The sequence below is a fragment of the Oncorhynchus gorbuscha genome, linkage group LG03 (genome assembly GCF_021184085.1).
Source record: "Oncorhynchus gorbuscha isolate QuinsamMale2020 ecotype Even-year linkage group LG03, OgorEven_v1.0, whole genome shotgun sequence".
Classification (NCBI taxonomy): Eukaryota; Metazoa; Chordata; class Actinopteri; order Salmoniformes; family Salmonidae; genus Oncorhynchus; species Oncorhynchus gorbuscha.
Window position 1 is genome coordinate 91,837,710 of NC_060175.1, and position 19,941 is coordinate 91,857,650.

A 19,941-nucleotide genomic window follows, 5' to 3' on the forward strand; every position below is an offset into this window, starting at 1 on the left:
CACACACACACACACACACACACACACGGACAAATCAGGACTAGGCACATTGTTGCCACACACACACTTCCACACTCAACTCATATGCTGCTGCTTCTGTCTATAATCTATCCTGTTGCCTAGTCACTTTACCCCTACCTACTGTATATGTACATATCTACCTTAATTTCCATGTACCCCTACACATCGACTCTGTACCGATACCACATGTACAGTACCAGACAAAGGTTTGGACACGCCTACTCATTGTTAAAAGTTTGTGGAATTTATTTCCTTAATGAATTTGAACCAATCAGTAATGTTGTGACAAGGTAGGGGTGGTGTACAGAAGATAGTCCTATTTGGTAAAAGACAAATTCCATATTATGGCAAGAACAGCTCAAATAAGCAAAGAGAAACAACCGTCTATCATTACTTTAAGATATGAAGGTCAGTCAATTTGGACAATTTCAAAAACGTTGAAAGTTTCTTCAAGTGTAGTTGCAAAAACAATCAAGTGCTATGATGAAAATGGCTCTCATGAGGACCGCCAAAAGAAATCCGGAGGATATGTCATTAGTTACCAGCCTCAGAAATCGGCAATTAGCTGCACTTCAGATTGCAGCCCAAATAAATGCTTCACAGAGTTCAAGTAACAAACACATCTCAACATCAACTGTTCAGAGGAGACTGCAGGTTTGCACTTAGTGGGACTATCATTTGTTTTTCAACAGGACAATGAACCAAAAAAAAAACTCCAGACTGTGTAAAAGCTTTGACCAAGAAGGTGTGTGATGGAGTGCTGCATCAGATGACCTGGCCTCCACAATCACCTGATCTCAACCCAATTGAGATGGTTTGGGATGAGTTGAACCACAGAGTGAAGCACAAGCAGCTGACAAATGCTCAGCATATGTGGGAACTCCTTCAAGACTGTTGGAAAAGCTGGTTGAGAGAATGGCAAGAGTGTACAAAGCTGTCATCAAGTCAACAGCTACTTTGAAGAATCTAAAATCTTAAATATATTTTGATTCGTTTAACACATTTTTGGTTACTAAATGATTCCACATGTGTTATTTCATAGTTTTGATGTCTTCACTATTATTCTACAATGTAGAAAATAGTTTAAAAAATAAGAAAAACCCTTAATGAGTAGGTGTGTCCAAACTTTTGACTGGTACTGTATATAGCCATTGCTCATTATCTATTTATTCCTCCTATTACTATTGTTTTCTATTATTATATATCTTTTTATTGTATTCAATATTATTGGGAAGGGCCCGTAAGTAAGGGTTTCACTATTAGTCTACACCTGTTGTTTACGACACATGTGACAATTAATATTTGATTTGATTTGAGAGGGCTTACTACTGATTTCCTGATGGACTATCGTCACCATCAGGCCTTTGTTTTCTCTCAAATTCATTGTTTGATTGAGTTACTTATTGGTGGGGGGGTGGGTGGGGGGGTTGCACATTTGGGACTATTCCATTGGTTCCATTGTGCCAGGCAGGCTCAATCGAGCATAGAAAAATATTCAATGCTATTTGAACCACGGTCATGATCACCATAGGCTAATTAAAGAAGGGACCGGGCTGATCTCCTGTGGCCCCTCTCCCTACCCAGCACCACCCACCCAGTAAATGTTTATAGCTCTCTGGCCCCAGATTGCATCTCAGATTTGAAGGATTGGCCCCCTGTTGACTCACAGCTTGATGGTGACTGCCTGGCTCTATGTGTTTGCTGTGTCTCAATTACTCTGGCACTTTCTTTCTCTCAGTATCTGACACCACATTAACCAACGCCAAGGTAGCTAGCGACACACCAAAGGAAAATGGCTTTATTTCAGTGATCACTATTTTTTCCCCCCTTGATTTTACTAGGCAAGTCAGTTAAGAACAAATTCTTATTTTCAATGACTGCCTTAGGTAAAAATAATAATTTGTTCTTAACTGACTTGCCTAGTAAAATAAAGGAAAATAATTGTGATCACTGAAATAATGCCATTTTCCTTTGGTGTGTCGCTAGCTACCTTGGCGTTGGTTGATGTGGTGTCGGATACTGAGAGAAGAAAGGTGCTAGAGAAATTGAGTGGGTTAACTGCCTTGTTCAGGGGCAGAATGACATATTTGTACCTTGTCAGCTTGGTGATTTGAACTTGCAACCTTTCGGGTTACTAGTCTAACCACTAGGCTACCCTGCCACCCCAACTATATCGCTGATACATTGTGAATGCGTTTACGAGAGCCCTTAATATGTACTCTTTACTGTTTTTAAGTCTAATGAATGAGTATGCTTTTTCATTTTCTGAATGGAAAGACAGAAAATGGATCTCACATCCCATGCAGCCAATCCATTCATGTTTTACTATTGGCTTGTAAATATACTCATAAATAGACTCATAATAATATGTGGTCAATCATCCACTGCAGGTGAGAAATAGGCACAGTAGGGAACCCTCCATACATACAGTAAGTCCTTGTTCCCTCAACACTTTATTGTTTGTTGATGGGAGCAGTTGTCATAGTCGTGCAATAACAAAAGCCTGACTATTAGTGTGTTTTTCTCTGGACAGGAACCTGGTGGGTAATTTTCCATTAAATTACAGCCATGTGTGGGATCCTGCGCTGATCACTCTCATACCGCCCTCCATCACACAGTCACACTACCGACACACATTCACACACTCATGGGTGAGCTAGGTGGATACATGACTACTACCAACACCGTAAATAAAAAGATAACAAATCACAAAGCTCTTTTCCTTCTTTCACATGTGAAATGACCTCAACCACTGAGAGAAAATTATGTCATAAAGTTTGTAGTTTTGCACTGTCCACACCCACTTACAATACTCAGACAGACAACTCAAAAGACAAAAGCCCAAGAGGTTACTGCTGAGTTGTTTGTGGAATGCTGTGGCACATACTTTCCTCTTGGAGCCCAACCCCCACATCCACCTCCCATTCAGTGGTGTGAGACACATAAGCAGTCATCTTGTTATCTTTGAAAACTCACATCTCTATCTGAAGGCCTGTGTAAATTGCACTTCCTGTGTGGGACTCAGTTCACATCATGTTTCACCCAGGTGTTGGAACCATGTCTGCATTTATTAAGTAGTTAACTATGCTATTGATCTAAAATGTTCCTTGTATTATGAATGTTTTGTATAACTCTCTGAAACTAGTCTTCCTTAGACCAGTGTTTCCCAAACACGGTCTTCAATGATGTGAAGAACAATACTATTCCACTGAGAAATACAGTGGTTCTATACGCCAAATCCATACTTGAAACTCTTTGGAAATCATTTAGAGTTCCCTCCATGCCTCACAACCATGACATAGCACTGTTTTTTTTAAATAGACAACATCCGAGCTTCAACTTGTGAAACCTTCTCAAACCCCATGCCTTTACACCTCAATGCCCTCAATCTCGATTCTGAAGTTGGCCAACAAAATAACTAAATAGGCCTACATGTATTAAGAAAAAGGGAAAAGTTACAAAGGGTGTTTTCTGATTGATTGAAAACAACCTAACACTATGGATCGGTTGATGAAAGCCTTTGCATTTGCTGGATAACACTTTTTAAAATGTTTTTTAAAATTTCACCTTTATTTTACCAGGTAGACCAGTTAAAAACAAGTTCTCATTTACAACTGCGACCTGGCCAAGAAAAAGCAAAGCGGTGCGACAAAAACAACAACACAGAGTTACACATGGAATAAACAAATGTACAGTCAATAACATAATAGAAAATCTGTATGCAGTGGGTGCAAATGAAGTACTGAGGTAAGGCAATAAATAGGCCATATGGGGATGAGGTAGGTAGTTGGTTTGATTGGCTGTTTAGAGACGGGCTGTGTACAGATGCAACGATCGGTTATGCTGCTCTGACAGCTGATGCTTGAAGTTATAATAAGGTAGACATAAGTCTCCAACTTCAGTGATTTTTGCAATTCGTTCCAGTCATTGGCAGCAGAGAACTGGAAGGAAAGGCGGCCAAAGGAGATGTTGGCTTTGGGGATGACCAGTGAAATATACCTACTGGAGCGTGTGCTATGGGTGGGTGTTGCTATGGTGACCAGTGAGCTGAGATAAGGCGGTGTTGCACTATGTGTATAGACGGTTACACAATCATGGAGAACAGTCTTTCTTCAACATTGCCCATCCGTTTCATTGAAATCAATTTTTTTGCATGTTAACTGTTGCTCTCTCCTTTGTGTGTTCTTAAAGGAAAACTCCACCCAATAACAATACTTTGGTATTTGTTTCATTAGTCCTTTGGGACTATGTCAACAATGGACTAATGAAACAAATATCAAAAGATAGTTTTTGGACAGAGTTTTCCTTTAATGATGTTATTTATGTTTCTTGTGGGGAGGAAGGATTTCAGATGCAACCAAAGAAGGTGCACCAAGAAAGGAGATATTTTCTAACAACAGAAACAGTGTATTCAAGCATAGTTTTCTTATTGGGGCTATAAAGCGTCTAGACAACACTCCCTTCTTTTTCACCTTCAGTCAGTCCCTAAGTAAAATACTTTTCTTTTTCTGGATGTACCTGTATGGACTTTTCTTTGTCTCTCAGTCATCGACAAAGACATTTTTTTTCTCCCGTTCATCAGATAGTTGTTACAGAAACCGTAAATAATCATAGACTTAGTGAATTTCTATGTTCTCCGTCAAATTAAAATTTCACTCTGATTAACATGTTCTTTACTGTAAATCAACTTTACTATCCTTCAAGGAAAAATGCATGTCTTTGGATATAAAATGAATCTATTTCTCTCTGCCGTGGCTAAAATTTGTATGTGCCTTTTAGCTGTTTGATTTGTTGTCGTCTTTCTACTGAATGGAATCAATTCCATGTCCATAGTGCACGGAAACCTTGAACACCTCCCACCATACACAACGATATGGAGGGTAATGGGGTGGTCTGAAATCTGGAACAGAGATACTTACTCATGACCTTACTTATTTAAGCATTTTTGCTTTGAATACCCCCATCCCATTTTATTATAGAGAAGTCCCCTTTTTTGAAGATGGCTGACAGTGGAAAGGGGGTTTGAGTAGGTAAAATAGGTTGGCCTATCCTTTTATGAGTTCAGTGGGCAATACATTCTTTACCACCTTGACAATTTACCAGAACTCACATGGTCTAATGACAAAGAGTAATATGTTAATTTTACATCCAAAGCTATGCATTTTTCCTTGAAGGATAATCAAGTTGAATTACAGTAAATAATGTGTAAATCAGAGTGAATCTTGAATTTGAGGGAGACCATAGAAATTTCCCGACAATGGTTATTTGTTGTTGGAAGGAGCTTCAAGGATTGCAGCTCTGACAATGTGTTTGAGTTTTTGAAAGGGGATTGTAGATCACATGTACCATCTGGATCACAGGAGGTTGGTGGCACCTTAATTAGGGAGGATGGGCTCGTGGTAATGGCTGGAGTGGAATTACTGGAATGGTTTCAAACATGGTTTCTATGTGTTTGATACCATTCCATTAGCGCTGTTCCAGATATTATTATGAGCCGTCCTCCCCTCAGCTGCCTGATCTGGATATCCTCTCATTGGATTGTACATACGCTATCTGAATTGTGGCACGGAACTGACATATGGCACACAAACAAAGTATATACTGCTCAAAGACTTCTCCCCAAAATACTCCCCAAAATACTGTACATTATAGCATTTTAGTCATCATAGCAGTACGGTTCACCACACCTATATTACAGTTTCTGGATAGTAGGGGTCTTGATCCTGACAATTATGATGGAAAGTCAGGATGGACTCTGGGCCAAAGTGTCATGTTTGTCATTTATTATCATGTCTTGTCCCTGTGCTCCCCATTCTATTCGTTTCCCTCTGCTGGTCTTATTAGGTCCTTTCCCTCTTTCTATCCCTCTCTCTCCCCCTCCCTCTCTCACTCTCTCGCTCTCTCTTCTCTCTATCGTTCCGTTCCTGCTCCCAGCTGTTCCTATTCCCCTAATCATCATTTAGTCTTCCCACACCTGTTCCCGATCCTTTCCCCTGATTGGAGTCCCTATTTATTCCTTTGTGTTCCGTTCCTGTCCCGTCGGTTCCTTGTTTAGTTTTCACCGTGCTGTGATTGTGTTTCGCCCTGTCCTGTCGTGTTTTTTGCCTTCATCAGATGCTGCGTGTGAGCAGGTGTCTCTGTCAACTACGGCCTGCGCCTACCCGAAGCGACCTGCAGTCTGTGGCCGCTTCTCTTGTTATTTCCCTCTACAGACTAGAGGATTTCTGTTATTCCCTGTTTGGACTTGAATAAACTCTGTTTCTGTTAAGTCGCTTTTGGGTCCTCTATCACCTGCATGACAGAAGGAACCGACCAAGGAATGGACCCAGCGACTTCAGACGCTCGTTACACTGCCGTCAAGATCCAAGGAGCCATGCTCGGCAGACACGAGCAGGAATTGTCTGCTGCTCGCCATGCCGTGGAGAACCTGGCCGCTCAGGTTTCCGACCTCTCTGGACAGTTCCAGAGTCTACGTCTCGTGCCACCTGTTACTTCCTGGCCTGCCGAGCCTCCAGAACCTAGGGTTAATAACCCACCTTGCTACTCCGGGCAGCCCACTGAGTGCCGCTCCTTTCTCACGCAGTGTGAGATTGTGTTCTCTCTCCAACCCAACACATACTCTAGAGAGAGAGCTCGGGTTGCTTACGTCATTTCACTCCTTACTGGCCGGGCTCGAGAATGGGGCACAGCTATCTGGGAGGCAAGGGCTGATTGCTCTAACAAGTTCCAGAACTTTAAAGAGGAGATGATTCGGGTTTTTGACCGTTCAGTTTTTGGTAGGGAGGCTTCTAGGGCCCTGGCTTCCTTATGCCAAGGTGAACGGTCCATAACGGATTATTCTATTGAGTTTCGCACTCTTGCTGCCTCTAGTGAGTGGAACGAGCCGGCGCTGCTCGCTCGTTTTCTGGAGGGACTCCACGCAGTGGTTAAGGATGAGATTCTCTCCCGGGAGGTTCCTTCAGATGTGGACTCTTTGATTGCTCTCGCCATCCGCATAGAACGACGGGTAGATCTTCGTCACCGGGCTCGTGGAAGAGAGCTCGCATCAACAGTGTTTCCCTGCTCCGCATCGCAACCATCTCCCTCCTCTGGCTTTGAGACTGAGCCCATGCAGCTGGGAGGGATTCGCATCTCGACTAAGGAGAGGGAACGGAGGATCACCAACCGCCTGTGCCTCTATTGCGGAGTTGCTGGACATTTTGTTAATTCATGTCCAGTAAGAGGCCAGAGCCCATCAGTAAGCGGAGGGCTACTGGTGAGCGCTACTACTCAGGTCTCTTCATCTAGATCTTGTACTACTATGTCGGTCCATCTACGCTGGACCGGTTCGGGTGCTACATGCAGTGCCTTGATTGACTCTGGGGCTGAGGGTTGTTTCATGGACGAAGCATGGGTTCGGAAACATAACATTCCTTTCAGACCGTTAGACAAGCCTACGCCCATGTTTGCCTTAGATGGTAGTCATCTTCCCAGTATCAAATTTGAGACACTACCTTTAACTCTCACAGTATCTGGTAACCACAGTGAGACTATTTCTTTTTGATTTTCCGTTCACCGTTTACACCTGTTGTTTTGGGTCATCCCTGGCTAGTATGTCATAATCCTTCTATTAATTGGTCTAGTAATTCTATCCTATCCTGGAACGTTTCTTGTCATGTGAAGTGTTTAATGTCTGCCATCCCTCCCGTTTCTTCTGTCCCTACTTCTCAGGAGGAACCTGGCGATTTGACAGGAGTGCCGGAGGAATATCATGATCTGCGCACGGTCTTCAGTCGGTCCCGAGCCAACTCCCTTCCTCCTCACCGGTCGTATGATTGTAGTATTGATCTCCTTCCGGGGACCACTCCTCCTCGAGGTAGACTATACTCTCTGTCGGCTCCCGAACGTAAGGCTCTCGAGGATTATTTGTCTGTGTCTCTTGACGCCGGTACCATAGTGCCTTCTTCCTCTCCGGCCGGGGCGGGGTTCTTTTTGTTATGAAGAAGGACGGTACTCTGCGCCCCTGCGTGGATTATCGAGGGCTGAATGACATAACGGTTAAGAATCGTTATCCGCTTCCCCTTATGTCATCAGCCTTCGAGATTCTGCAGGGAGCCAGGTGCTTTACTAAGTTGGACCTTCGTAACGCTTACCATCTCGTGCGCATCAGAGAGGGGGACGAGTGGAAAACGGCGTTTAACACTCCGTTAGGGCATTTTGAGTACCGGGTTCTGCCGTTCGGTCTCGCCAATGCGCCAGCTGTTTTTCAGGCATTAGTTAATGATGTTCTGAGAGACATGCTGAACATCTTTGTTTTTGTCTATCTTGACGATATCCTGATTTTTTCTCCGTCACTCGAGATTCATGTTCAGCACGTTCGACGTGTTCTACAGCGCCTTTTAGAGAATTGTCTCTACGTAAAGGCTGAGAAGTGCTCTTTTCATGTCTCCTCCGTTACTTTTCTCGGTTCCGTTATTTCCGCTGAAGGCATTCAGATGGATTCCGCTAAGGTCCAAGCTGTCAGTGATTGGCCCGTTCCAAGGTCACGTGTCGAGTTGCAGCGCTTTTTAGGTTTCGCTAATTTCTATCGGCGTTTCATTCGTAATTTCGGTCAAGTTGCTGCCCCTCTCACAGCTCTTACTTCTGTCAAGACGTGTTTTAAGTGGTCCGGTTCCGCCCAGGGAGCTTTTGATCTTCTAAAAGAACGTTTTACGTCCGCTCCTATCCTCGTTACTCCTGACGTCACTAGACAATTCATTGTCGAGGTTGACGCTTCAGAGGTAGGCGTGGGAGCCATTCTATCCCAGCGCTTCCAGTCTGACGATAAGGTTCATCCTTGCGCTTATTTTTCTCATCGCCTGTCGCCATCTGAGCGCAACTATGATGTGGGTAACCGTGAACTGCTCGCCATCCGCTTAGCCCTAGGCGAATGGCGACAGTGGTTGGAGGGGGCGACCGTTCCTTTTGTCGTTTGGACAGACCATAAGAACCTTGAGTACATCCGTTCTGCCAAACGACTTAATGCCCGTCAAGCTCGTTGGGCGTTGTTTTTCGCTCGTTTCGAGTTTGTGATTTCTTACCGTCCGGGTAGCAAGAACACCAAGCCTGATGCCTTATCCCGTCTGTTTAGTTCTTCTGTGGCTTCTACTGATCCCGAGGGATTCTTCCTTATGGGCGTGTTGTCGGGTTAACAGTCTGGGGAATTGAAAGACAGGTTAAGCAAGCACTCACGCACACTGCGTCGCCGCGCGCTTGTCCTAGTAACCTCCTTTTTTCGTTCCTGTTTCCACTCGTCTGGCTGTTCTTCAGTGGGCTCACTCTGCCAAGTTAGCTGGTCATCCCGGTGTTGGAGGCACTCTTGCGTCTATTCGCCAGCGCTTTTGGTGGCCGACTCAGGAGCGTGACACGCGCCGTTTCGTGGCTGCTTGTTCGGACTGCGCGCAGACTAAGTCGGGTAACTCTCCTCCTGCCGGTCGTCTCAGACCGCTCCCCATTCCTTCTCGACCATGGTCTCACATCGCCTTAGACTTCATTACCGGTCTGCCTTTGTCTGCGGGGAAGACTGTGAGAGCCGCCAATAAACGCAGGATTAAGAGTCCAAGGTATTGTTGCGGCCAGAGAGTGTGGCTTTCCACTCGCAACCTTCCTCTTACGACAGCTTCTCGTAAGTTGACTCCGCGGTTCATTGGTCCGTTCCGTGTCTCCCAGGTCGTCAGTCCTGTCGCTGTGCGACTGCTTCTTCCGCGACATCTTCGTCGCGTCCATCCTGTCTTCCATGTCTCCTGTGTTAAGCCCTTTCTTCGCACCCCCCGTTCGTCTTCCCTCCCCCTCCCGTCCTTGTCGAGAGCGCACCTATTTACAAGGTACATAAGATCATGGACATGCGTTCTCGGGACGGGGTCACCAATACCTTGTGGATTGGGAGGGTTACGGTCCTGAGGAGAGGAGTTGGGTTCCGTCTCGGGGCGTGCTGGACCGTTCACTCATCGATGATTTCCTCCGTTGCCGCCAGGATTCCTCCTCGAGTGCGCCAGGAGGCGCTCGGTGAGTGGGGGGGTACTGTCATGTTTGTCATTTATTATCATGTCTTGTCCCTGTGCTCCCCATTCTATTCGTTTCCCTCTGCTGGTCTTATTAGGTCCTTTCCCTCTTTCTATCCCTCTCTCTCCCCCTCCCTCTCTCACTCTCTCGCTCTCTCTTCTCTCTATCGTTCCGTTCCTGCTCCCAGCTGTTCCTATTCCCCTAATCATCATTTAGTCTTCCCACACCTGTTCCCGATCCTTTCCCCTGATTGGAGTCCCTATTTATTCCTTTGTGTTCCGTTCCTGTCCCGTCGGTTCCTTGTTTAGTTTTCACCGTGCTGTGATTGTGTTTCGCCCTGTCCTGTCGTGTTTTTTGCCTTCATCAGATGCTGCGTGTGAGCAGGTGTCTCTGTCAACTACGGCCTGCGCCTACCCGAAGCGACCTGCAGTCTGTGGCCGCTTCTCTTGTTATTTCCCTCTACAGACTAGAGGATTTCTGTTATTCCCTGTTTGGACTTGAATAAACTCTGTTTCTGTTAAGTCGCTTTTGGGTCCTCTATCACCTGCATGACACAAAGAGCCTGTTGTCTGTCTGTACTCCTCTTGCATGTGATTTAAACCAATTTTAATGATTTGAATAATGATACAAACTATATTTCAGTAACCAGAAATTATTTCCCTAAAGTTATTGGTATTTTTTAAATTATTTAACCTTTACTTAACTAGGCAAGTCAGTTAAGAACAAATTCTTGACAGCTTACCCCAGCCAAACCCTAACCCGGACGACGCTGTGACAATTGTGCGCTGCCCTATGGGACTCCCAATCACGGGCGTTTGTGATACAGCCTGGAATCGAACCAGGGTCTGTAGTGACGCCTCTAGCACTGAGATGCAGTGCCTTCTTGAACTGCACTGTTGGTTGAGGGCTTGTAAGTAAGCATTTCACGGTAAGGTCTACACTTGTTGTATTCAGGGCATGTGACAAATAAAGTTTGATTTGATTTTCACTTAGATCGCTGCGCCACTCGGGAGCCCATGTGAGTAATTGGTAAATAAATTTTAAAAATTATAATGTAAATACTTTAACGAATGATCTTAATACATTTTTGGGGGGACATTGTCACAATAATTTTATATTTAGCTCAACTAGATCACATGCAAAGGATAGCGTGCAGGGTTAATGGATCATAAATAATATATTTGACTGCATGTTGGAAGAAAAGGACAGATTAATATGAACCAACATGTCTGCGTGGGAACAATTTTTTATCAAAGGTATTTAAAATGGTTCTACATTATGAAATATACTGTTCTAATGAGTACTCTAAACAAACTTTTGGAGTTGAATGATATTATTATGATTATCCAAGTGACAATATTTCCATAGATAAAGTATGGCAGATAAGGTAGGTTTAGATCTGTATCTCCTGTACCTCCCTCCCTCCCTCCATCACGGTCTATCTACTAGTATCGCATCTCACGCCCCCTTATGGCACTGCTTTTCTCATCAATGGGCCCTATTTGAATAATGTGTAAGCACTTGGACTGGAGCCAATCAGCTGTCAGAGGACCATGATACATCGCAATGCATTATTGATACTAATAATTACGTTGACATGCGCATTTCTACTTGAGGAGCTAATTTTACAACCCGAAGAATTTGTAAAGAAGGGAAGAAAATTGTGTTACTGCTTGTTCCCGATGTTTGCACCATGTCGAGGCGTAAGCAAGCTAAACCACAGCAAATTAATTCCGATGATCCCGGTTCGTCAGAAAAGGGTGAGTTTTTGTACTGATAAAGTACTTTTAGAAAGAGTCGCGCAGGGTAATATTTATACAATGTTGCAAGATATCAACATTCTAATTGGAAAGTTATACATTGTTTCTCCTCGCACATTGACCTGGCTGGATCATGACCCTTGGAACCGACCACGCTTTTTCATGAATAAACTTACGAGTTTAAGTTTTCAACTGTTTTTGTTTTGTTTGTTGCAAAAATAGGATACATATGAGTTTCTTAACTGCAAAAATTTGACCAATTTGATGAATCGATTTCGTCTTTGTCAGTGAACCAGAAGCCCACTCTAAACGACATTGCCTTTTAACTTCTTTAAACTTCAGTAGATTTTTCCAAAATGTTACCTATGAAATACTAAACAGGAATATCTGGCTGAATATCACTAACGTGAATGTTGTAGGATATGAGTATCTGATTGTTTGGTTGGCTATCTTTTAGAACCAGTTGCACGTCTTATGACTTGTTTATTTTTTTCGTAGGCCTAATTTAACTCCATTTAGGGCATTCGATTTTATTGCATGTGGTGTCTGAATAGCCTACTAATATACTTGCTCTGTAGGTAGCTTTACATCATTGGGTAGGTGTATATGGAATATTATGTAGTGTGTTATGTGGCATTTAACAACAACAAAAGTGTCGGACAGTATGAATTGTGACTCGAGAGTAAGCTGACCTGAAAGCAATAAATCCCCCAGTTTAACGCATGACTGTTTTCTTTCCTCCATATGTGGAGAGGTGGGGGGATGGACGGACCTGTAGTGGTAGGTTTGTAGGCAAGTAAGGGGTGGGGGTGCGGTTTGTGTTGCTATAGTAATGAACATCACCTTTCATGAATGATTATCGCCTACTGATGCCACGTACAGGTAGACCGCTTTGATTGGGAGAGTGCATGTGTTCTTTGATCAGAAAATAGCTATATGTTTGATACAATGTTTCAACGCACATTCATTTTAACTGGCAACCCCTGTGGTTTCACCTTGTGCCATATTGAACTATAAGACCAGGTGATCTGATAGAATTTTTGCGCCACCAAGTGGTCATATGATTCGAGGGACACACGTTGTGAAGTCAATCTTTTCTGATCTTTGTTTTGTTTGATATCATTTCATATCCCGACTTAAATCGAAATGTTTTTTTTTCTTTTCCTAATTTTGCGGGTTGTTGGGGGGTTCATTGCTGCTTGTCATAATCGACCACTTTTGCATAGTGATTGATAAGGTAACGTCCTCCTCCCGCTGCCTACTGTGTTATTATGCACTGCAACATTGGCAACTTCTTTGACAATGAACGGATTCTGAATAGTCTACCTACAATGCCATTTGCAACTTTCACCCTCCCCACTGAGCGATTAGCAAATCCAGCAACAATTGCGTTGGAAGAATGCAGACAGGCGGTCTACACCCCCTCGCCTCCTCCCTTCCCCTCCCTCTCAGTCGAGTACATTAGCATTTGAGTATGCGACTGGTTGTTAAATTGCCTCGGGTGGGCAGACACTTACAATTATCACTTAAGGATTTTGCTCGAATTTACACTGCATGTAAATGAGATGTTGATATGCGGGCGATTTCCCCTGATCTTTTCTGGGTGTGAAAGTTAAAGACAATCCAACTGGTGTGAAGACATTGCTGGGCATAAGCATATGTCATTTATATAGAATTGGTTGTGAATTACATTTAAGTGCCGGTTATGTGGACAAGATTGTTTAATAGTTAACACCTGACCTGCCCCTGTGTCAGCGATGTCGACGATGAGTGGAACTATGACGTGTCTCTTCTCTGACGCTGAAAACAGATTCTGGAGCAGTTCATACGTTACTAACGATTGTTTCATTATTGTGGCAAATTCGGGCTGGTTATTACAGGCCCATACAATATGGTATGGTTTAACAAGTTAGCAATTATACTTTATTATAAGGATTGGCTATAGGAATGCATTTCAGTTTCAACATCGTATAGCCAGGTTGCCCCTGTTTTTGTCTCAAGTCAGATGTTGCCCTCTGCTGGGCCAGTTGTGCACTGATCCCAAATTACACTAAACCCTCATGTTCGCAATTGACTGAAAATCTGATGAAATGCCTTTCGTGAATGTAGACCTTTGATTCAAGCTTTGCCCACCAAAAGCAGACTTTCTTTTGTAGAAGAGGCCATTAGTTAATGCAGTATTTGAATGCAACCTTTAGTATATTTAAAATGCATTTGTGTGTGTGTGTGACTGAAATTAAAGTACAGTATATAAATAATTGATTGAATTGAATGTATATACAGACTAAATTATATACAGACTAAGACTTAATTTATATTCATACTAATGAATTTATACTTTGACTTTAGTTGGTTGTTATTTAATGGTTTTAACCTGAGATTTCCCTACTTATTTTCATTACAGGGGTTCTACAAGATTGTCAAACTGAAGAGGTTGGAAATGAGGTGAAGAGGTTTCGAATGGACACAGCGACGGTCTGCACCAAATGCTGTGCTGAATTTTTCAACGAGGCTGAATTTCTCGAACATCAGAATAATTGCACTAAAAGTCACGAGGCAGTCGTCGTGAAAGATGGCGAGGGGAGAGAAGTACCAGCGGAGGTCTCACAAGGAGACTCCCCTGGTGACTTTCAGAATGACCACGGGGACTGCCAGCCCAGAAGTACTTGTCTATCAAAGTCCAGTGCAGAGTCTATGGAAAGGATGGATGACGAGGAAGAACCTAAAATAAATGATGCGGAACAACCACCCAAACAAGACCAGGTAGAGATGTCTGACAGTCCCAGGCCTGAAATTAGTCACCATCAGAGCCAGACCTCATCCAAACTCCAAGATTCAAATGTCACCTTGGAGTCCATGCCTGGCACCAAAGTGGCCGTCACTCAGCATTCATTGAACGTTGGTTTGAACAACCGCAGGTCTGCACAGACGTCCCAGGAGGCTTTGAAAGCCATCCCCATGATCCTGGAACAGCTGGTGGCTCTTCAGCAGCAGCAGATCCAACAGATCCACCTGACTGAGCAGATCCGTATCCAGGTGGCCATGATGGCTCCACAGAGCCTCCACTCGACCAAAGGGGCAGCAGTTGACCCTCTTAAAGCCCTAGGAGCTCACCTCTCCCAGCAGCTCTCTGCTGCAGCAGCCCTGATCAGTAAGAGGACTAGCCACCAGAGTCTCTCGATAGAGTCCCTCAAACAGGGCAAACTACCCCAGTCCAACAGCAACCCCACCTCACTGGCTGGAGGACTGGGGCCAATGCCCTCCAAAGCTGATATCTTGAAGGGGCTTCCAGACCTGGCCAACCGCCTACCAGTGTTACTGCCTCAATCACCAGGCTCCAAGGCCTTTCAAAGTCCCTTCACTGGCCTCTCGTTAGGGATGGATCACTCTAAGAAAGTAAAGAGCAAGATCCCAAACATGCCGGAGTCTAAAAAAGGGTCTGGTGGTGACAGTATGTACAAGCACAAGTGTAAGTACTGTGGGAAAACCTTTGGGAACGACAGCGGGCTTCAGATCCATTTGCGCTCGCACACTGGAGAAAGACCATTTAAATGTAACATATGCGGAAACCGCTTCACAACCAAAGGAAACCTTAAAGTGCATTTCCAGAGACACAAGGAGAAGTACCCTCACATCAGGATGAACCCACACCCTGTGCCAGAACACCTTGACAACATTCCCACCAGCAGCGGCATTCCGTATGGCATGTCAATGCCAATTGAAGAATCCAACATGGTGGACATGACGCCAATGCTTGGCATCCCGTCTCCAGGTTTCCACCCATCAGCACTGCAGGGGTTCAAGCCTTCGTTTGAGGGTTTCAGGAGCGACCCGTTCTCCCAAAGACCGGCATCATCAGGAAGTGATGGAGCATCAATTTCCTCAAACGCGTTCAAACATGAAATGGGCTCTGATCAGCACCACCAGGTATCTAACGAGCTAATGGGAGCGCTGCATCACATGAACGGCAAAGACCCTCCCGGCGACCATGAAGGCTCTGAAACGGTCAAATTACAGCAGATGGTGGATGGGCTGGAGAAGAGGACCAATGACCCAAACGAGTGCTACATCTGCCACCGAGTGCTCAGCTGCCAAAGCTCCCTGAAGATGCATTACCGTACACACACAGGTGAGCGGCCCTACAAGTGTAAGATCTGCGGCCGTGCCTTCTCCACCAAGGGCAACCTCAAAGCTCATTACAGTGTCCATCGGGCCAACACACCCCTCAAGATGCAACACTCCTGCCCCATCTGCCAGAAGAAGTTCACCAATGCTGTGGTTCTCCAGCAGCACATCCGCATGCACATGGGAGGCCAGATCCCCAACACCCCCATGCCAGAGACTCAGTTAGAGGCCTCTGAAGAAATTAACTCCCCTCTGCCCGACGAGAAGTCCATGGACTTCAACGGCTTTGAGAGCATGGAAGACCAATACACAGAGCTTGACTCTCAGGAGAAGCCAAGCAAAACCTCAGATTCTCTCCCACCATCTGTGTCTGAGGAACCGCACCAACCCCATCAGGCCCTTCCATCCTCTGTGTTCTCCAGCATAGCGGCACTGGAGACCCACATGAAGAACCTCACCTCATCTCTCAACCTGCAGCCCCAAAGCAGCACCGCTTCAGAGAGCGATGGAGTGCCCCCCAAAGAGTTCACCTCAGCCTCCGAGAGCCTCCAGGAGCAAGAGTACCAGAGCGGCCGCAGCCCCAACGTCTCAGACCCTGTCTCCTTCCACCCCTCATCCCCAGTCAGCAGCCATGTAGGAAGCAGCAAGTCAAAGTCCCCCGAGTTAGCCTTCCCTGAGGATTACACTCGGAACAGGCCTAGACCAGACTCGGACAGCGGCTCTCAGGATGCCAGTGAGTCCAGTGGCGCTCTGGACCTGACGGCAAGCAGCTTCACCCCAAAAAACATAAAAGAAGAGCCTGGTCTGTACTTCACTAATGGAGAGTATGGTAAGTGTTTAAACAACTTTGTTTAGAATGTGCTGTATCATAAATCAATGGCTTTCTCTTTAGGGTTTTAAGTGCAGGTTGACTTGGGAGTAATCTGGGAGTATTGTTTATTAACTGGAATCTTCTCCTTCTCAACAGCTCCCAGCCATTTGCCTCCTTTCCTGAGGGTGCCCTCCAGTCTGGTCCAATTGGAGATGCAGATTCCCCCAGAGAGCTCCATGGGCATGAGCTCTCTATTTGGCTCCCAGATGCAGGGAGCAGGAGGGCAGCCAAGGGACAGCTCAAGTGCTCCCCGTAGATCCAGCAAGCAGCACCTGTGTAACTCCTGTGGCAAAAACTTCTCCTCTGCCAGTGCCCTGCAGATCCATGAGAGGACCCACACTGGAGAGAAGCCCTTCGGCTGCACCGTCTGTGGCAGGGCCTTCACCACTAGAGGCAACCTCAAGGTAAGGTTCTTTCATAGAAGAGAAATGCTGTAAAAGCCTAAATCTTTCAAGGACTCTGGTCTGGTATGATACTTTTGTAATGTATATGCAACAAAAAGGAGGTATTTGTAAGTAATTTTCTGTAGTAATCCATTCTGGATCATGATTTTATGAACATTGGCACTTTTTTGTATTCTAATATGTATACTTGTTTTAGGTGCATGTTACAACTCACATGTGGAACAGCTCTGTGAGGCGTGGCCAGCGCCTCTCTCTGGACAACCCCATGGCCCTGATGGCCATGAGCTCAGAGTCTGGCAACATAATGCCACCTCCCAAGGAACTGGATCCTCAGCCAATGAACTTCGACCAGTCTCTGTGGAACCAGTATGCTGCTGCTTTCACCAACGGCTTGTCCATGAAGACTAACGAGATCTCTGTGATCCAAAATGGTGGTATGCCTGGTAGCCTGGCCGGTGGTCCTCTCTTCAACTCGACTGGAGGCCTGATGGAAATGGATGGGTCCCACTCTGGCCTGCCTGCCACCATGGCAGAGATTGAGAATAATGGCTCAGAGAGTGTGGCCAAATCTCAGTTCCCACATTTCATGGAGGAAGGGAAAATTGCAGTGAACTAGTTTTGAAATGGGAGAAGGCAGTTTTATCGGTGTTGCTTAGTTGTTGTTTTTTTTCATTGATTGTGTGCAGATTTTTGAATCTTCATAGTAGCAATGTTGGCTACTATTTGCCACTAGGTCCAGGTACAATAAACATGAGCTATTCCAACACTTTTAGGAGAGAGTCCTTAACCCTCGCTGAAGATTTCTGGTTTTTGCAAAGCCTATTTGAAACTCTCAGTAAATTAAACGATGCAGCTCTTCACTAACCTGTCATTTGAACAATTCATCCCTTAAGTGTTGTATTTAGTTGAACTAGATATAACTACTATAGTTGTATTTACTGTTATTTTTTTCTCTATATGCGGGTATTTCTGTGCGTGACCTTTTTTTAGTTTTGTATCCAGAAGTTGAATGTCTGGCTTACCTGAAACTGCTTTGATTCATACTGTCTCCCTCCCCGATGGAAGAACCTGTACTTGGAATGATTTTGTCTAGTGTTAGAAAATCTTCAGTTTGACTGTGTACACCATTGTTTTAGTGCCGATAAACGAGTAGTTATTCTGATTCCTCTGCACAGTACATAACTATTTGGCACTCCTATAGTGTGCAATACATTTTAGGAAGTTTATGTAATGGCCAACAATTTATCCCGATGTTTGAGGGAATCTTTTGGAGATACTCTGAGGTGGTCTACTGAGAGTTCTGTCAGGTGTCATGTACTTTTGTTTGATCCAGATAGGCCTACTGATTTGCTCAGTTGTCCATTTTGGAGGTTAATACTTTTTCCAGATACGTTACATATGTTGAGACAGTCATTTCTTTGCCTTTCCCTCTAAAACTGAAAAACCTCATGCCAAGTGCCTAGCTAGAATTGGAATTGTTGCTCTATTGTCTTATTTTTTAAGCACCACAAGATTGTAATGGTTACTTTTGACTGATACTGTTTGTCCATGTAGCATATAGTGCCCCCCCCCCCCACTCATATTTACAAAGATCTGTTCATTATTGGTTAATTTTTGCTTCCATGAACCTTTGTCGACCAGCAGAGCTTCTGCGTCTTTCGGTGGGTTGTTTTCTGAAGGATATGGGTGTGTTTTAAATGACACGGTATTCCCTAGTGCACTACTTTTGCCCTGGCTGAAGGTAGTGCACCATATGTGTATAAGATGCAATTTGGGGGGCAACCATATAAAGCAGAATTCTCTCAATCATGCCTGCACTTTAAATTTCTTCACATTTTGTTAAGTTTATCATTTTGATGGCTACATTTCAAAACCATCCAGCTTGACTTTGTTTACCTTGGTGGTCATATTAGAGAGGGCACATCACTGATTTGTCATCTTTTCTTACTTTGAGGACTTGGAAATGTTGACTTTGGAATTTGACTCAATATTCCACTCAATTGCCAACCTTGTTAAGTGACATATTTCAATACTTCTCTCCATTGATTGAATGTGCAAATCTACTATACATTCTTTTATCAACCGTTGAATCTTAAACTTTTTGTTAATTTATATCACGTGTCATGTCAGAGCGTTTGGGGGTGACTCTCTACCTCATTTAGATATTTGTTTTTCCTCCACCTACCTTCAAAGGTATATTTGCTCTGATACATTCTGGGTAAGCAAAGATATGCTTTCATTCCTCATCTACTGAGTTGTAATGAATGTATCACTGGACTCTTTGCACAACTCTGAATGCGCAGATGAACTCTAGAATACTTTTGTACATTCCCCATTAAAATGCATTTACCAAGTTGTGCCTTTTGTTTAAAAAAATCTAATCATGTCAGATCTGCTATGAGGTTGTCTCTACAATTGAAGAAACGTTGAGCCTGTTTAGGCTTGTTTACAATGTAAATGTCTTCTGTCCTTCCAGTTTCCTTGTCACCTAAATGTTACTTTCTGGTCTTGTGAAAATAAAAATCAGGGTGACTTTTCCAACTTTGGTTTGCATTCTGTTTTCTGTTCCCATCATGCCATGACTTATTCTGAAAACCATGTGATGTTGCAGTGTTTTTATTTCATTGTATGAAGTTGATCTCTTTAGTTTTGTCTAAGAAGAGTTTGTTACAGTCCTGCCAACAAAATGCTCTCTCAGGGCATGCATGCACTTTGTGGAGAACGTGGGTCTGTTCTTGCT

The 19,941-nt window shown here is 44.2% G+C and overlaps 1 protein-coding gene across 1 annotated transcript; it reads left to right on the forward strand.

The window, feature by feature from the left end:
* The first annotated feature begins 11,622 nt into the window (after positions 1-11,622).
* On the forward strand, positions 11,623-19,742 carry sall4 (spalt-like transcription factor 4). Its single transcript, XM_046344425.1, has 4 exons — positions 11,623-11,801; positions 14,206-16,755; positions 16,894-17,201; positions 17,398-19,742. Exons 1-4 carry the CDS (start codon positions 11,735-11,737, stop codon positions 17,815-17,817), a joined length of 3,345 nt encoding a protein of 1,114 aa, XP_046200381.1. The 5' UTR covers positions 11,623-11,734; the 3' UTR covers positions 17,818-19,742.
* Positions 19,743-19,941: the final 199 nt, after the last annotated feature.